Source organism: Bison bison, unplaced genomic scaffold (assembly GCF_000754665.1).
Source record: "Bison bison bison isolate TAMUID 2011002044 unplaced genomic scaffold, Bison_UMD1.0 scf7180017864482, whole genome shotgun sequence".
NCBI lineage: Eukaryota > Metazoa > Chordata > Mammalia > Artiodactyla > Bovidae > Bison > Bison bison.
In genome coordinates this window covers 7421076-7424326 of record NW_011495042.1, presented here as the reverse complement: position 1 = coordinate 7424326, position 3251 = coordinate 7421076, and the positions used below count along the sequence as shown (strand labels likewise).

General features: G+C 66.1%; 1 protein-coding gene across 1 annotated transcript in view; it reads right to left on the bottom strand.

Annotated features, from left to right (window-relative positions):
* Window positions 1-3251, bottom strand: part of ACAD9 (acyl-CoA dehydrogenase family, member 9) — a 49851-nt gene that overhangs the window by 4789 nt on the left and 41811 nt on the right. The window contains exons 9-12 of the mRNA XM_010862492.1: window positions 2532-2607; window positions 1352-1422; window positions 1044-1163; window positions 411-539 (exon numbers count right to left, since the gene is read on the bottom strand). Of these exons, the coding sequence (XP_010860794.1) occupies window positions 411-539; window positions 1044-1163; window positions 1352-1422; window positions 2532-2607 (396 nt within the window). The remainder of the gene's footprint in view (window positions 1-410; window positions 540-1043; window positions 1164-1351; window positions 1423-2531; window positions 2608-3251) is intronic.

Here is a 3251-nt window from a genome sequence, read left to right as displayed (position 1 = left end):
GGGTGCCAACGCCCACGGCGCCTAAGTCCCCAGCACCTTAGTCGTGGGTCCTCGGGAAGGCAGTGTGGGCGGCGGCTTGCCTGGCACGCTTGGTGGCACGTGGGTCAGAGGGGCGGGGCTGGACTGAGGCCACAGCGCTGGGCTGTCCCGAGCCCGTCCCAGGCAGTCTGGGCTTCATGCTGAGGGCCCTGCACCCCTGCTGACCACCCCGCCAGCCACGGAGGACCGCCACGTCCTGGCAGGGGAGGGGCCTCGGGAGAGCAGTCCTGGGCGGCCTGTGAGCTCACAGCAGCGGATTCTCTGGGCGCGCCCTCGGGGGGACCCGGGGAAGCGCAGACCCCCCACACCCCCTGCAGAGGGGTGTGCAGGCAGGTGGGAGGGGCTCGCGCTGGTGGGCAGAGAGTGCTCACCTCGAAGATGAGCAGGATGCGGCTGTCGCGCAGCAAGCGCTCGTACGGGTAGTCCCTCATGTAGCCCGAGCCGCCGAGGATCTGCAGTGCCTCGCTCACGCATGTCCAGGCGCCCTCGGAGCTGAACACCTGCCATGGATGTGGGGCAAGGTCAGCACAGGCCGCCGGCGGGCCGCACGGGGAGGCCTAGGCGCAGAGCTGTGCTTCCGGACGGGGCCACCCCGGCCCGGGGAGGGGCCCTGCCGGTCATCTCACTGGTGGCCCCAAACTGACTTCTCCTGCCGCCCAAGACAAAAAACACAGGAAACGTTGGTATCTGCCTTAGCCAAATACTCAGGAAAGACAATTTTGATACTGAGACATAGAAAGGCCGTAAGCTAGAACAAGGCAGGCCTTCCCAAGGCAGCCCTGCTGCTCTTTCTGGTGGGTGTGGAGTTATACTTTTCTCCTTTCACCCTGATCAGCAGTCAGCTGGTGACAGCCTGGCACAAAGCCCACCAGGAGACCAGCAGGGCTCTGTCCCTCTGCCACTCTGCTCCCAGCGGTGTCCCGGGGTGGCTGGCATGGGTACCTCGTCAATGCCCAGGCAGCAACTGACTGCGGGGAGGATGGCCGGCGTGCTGTGTGGGTTACCTTCACCATGGCGGCCTCGATGGAGCAGTCGGGGAAGCCAGGTGCGTCCAGCATCGCCGCCGTGAGATAGGCCATGCTTTCCATCACGTAGGCCTTCTGCGCCATCAGGGAAAACTTCTCCTGGAGTGTCAGAACAGTCAAGACAGACCTGCTGCACGGACACCCAGGCCCGCCAAGCCGCAGAGTGAGCCTGGGGCCAGGAGCGCCAAGCCGGGGGCAAGCTCGTCTTCACCCCGAATCCCTGCCAGGAGGGCAGGCTCTCAGTGCCTGCGCGGGGGACTGCCCGCCCAGCCCTCGCCCCTCCGCACCTGAATCAGGCCGAACTCACTGAGGTTCCTGTTGAACTGTTTCCTCGTGCAGGCGTACTCGGCGGTCATTTCTGAGCGAGAGTGGAGTTATCAAAAACAATTTCCCGCTGTCCTGAAATGCTTTCCTAAGTCATCACCCACATGCACTCAGACGGGAACCATGAGAGGCGGGTCCCCTGAGACCAAACACCCTGGATGTCACAGCCCCGCCTTCCAGTGTCTCCGGGGAGGGGTGCCCGTCCCCTGTGAGCGGTGCCCGGGGTGGGGGATGGAGGGGCGCCAGGCCGGGGCAGCGCACAGGGGCTCACACCCGGGAGGGTGGCCCGTGGCCCGTGGCCGCTTCGGGGTCCCAGGCCGGCCCTGAAGGTGCCGAGTGCCCATAGCCTCTCCTCCCACTGCTCCCCAGACGGGCTCCCACGCTCCCGGATCCCAGGGGCTCCACGGCCTCTGAGCATGAGAGCGAAGCTCTCACCCTGAGAAGCTTTCCAGACAAGGCAGCAGAGTCCAGATGGGCTCAGGGCCGTGGTGGCAGCTCAGCTCAGGGAGATGGGCCCCAAGCGTGCAGGCTGATGGGGGCAAAGCCTCGCGCAAATCGCTGCCCCCTGGGAGCCTGGGTCTCCTCTTCTGTAAACCACCCCCTCCCTGAACTCCAAGGCACCCACCGAGCACCCTATGGCGAGCAGCCCCTGGCATGCCCATGCCTCAGCCACATCCCTCTGGCAAAGCAAAGCCAGCAGTGACGTTTCATGCCCCCCAGACCCTAGAGGGCTGTTTTAACTTCACTGGCAAAGGGAAGGAGATCTGGGTTTCAGGGACTCTACTAGAAGAAAGGAACCATCCAGAGACTGGGAGACCAGGGTCCCCAAACTGACCTCACCGCCCCCCGCCCCCGCCGTGCGGACACCCATGGGGCACCATCGCCAGGCCTGCGGGTGTCCAGCTAGCATTTGCACATTCACTCAGCAGCCCTCACCTCCCCTAGAACGTGCCACCCCATCCCATGTGAGCTGGGACCTGAACCTTGGCCCCACAGACCCGCCCCCATGCACCCTTCCTTCTGGATCAAGCCCGGATCCCAGGCTTGAATGGGACGGGCTGTCAGGGGCGGCTCAGCAGCGGCCCGCCCTGCGCCCGGGGCCACGGGGAGCCCGGGCTGGGCCAGGTGCCCCCACTCACCCACCGATCAGCTTCTTGAGCATCCCGGCCACCATGCTGCCCATGCTGAAGCGCCCGCTGTTGAGGATGTTCACGGCCACCTGCAGGGAGAGGGGGCTCAGCGCGAGTCTCCCCGGGGGCCCGGCTGGGGAACCCGAGGGCCCTGGGGGCACAGCACGGAGAGCCTCGTCCACTTGGGCCAGAGGCTTTCTTGAAGACCACAGGAGTGCTCAGAGGAGTTAAGCGCCCTGGGCCGGGGAGCACAGTCCCCACCGCTCAAGACCAGGCTGGCGTCACTGCGATGCTCACAGGCATCCGTGCAGTCCGCCCAGAAGGGAAGGGGACGCCCTCCGTGCCTTGGGGCAAGGGAGCCAGGGCTGAGACGAGCTGGGCGTCCGCCTCCAGCGCCTCACCTTCCTGGCGCGCCTCAGCGTCAGGGCCCCTTGAAGGGGTGAAGAGCCTGAGGTTCTGAGCGGTAAGCCCCTGGCAGTGCCAGCCCCTGCCTGGCGTGCATAGGGCCCAGCCTTCCACCACGGACGTGCTCCCTGCCTCCAGTTCCCACGGTGACCTCTGTCCTCTTCTGACCCCAACCCCTGACCTCCAGCGGGGGAGGGGGCGAGTGGACACGCTGCTACCCAAGCACCAGATGCCGGGTCCTGGGAGGCGCCCCCTGCAGACCCCACGGGGCACAGACGCTGCAGTCCCCAGGCAGCAGGCAGCGCATGGTGGGCGGGGACTGAAGGGG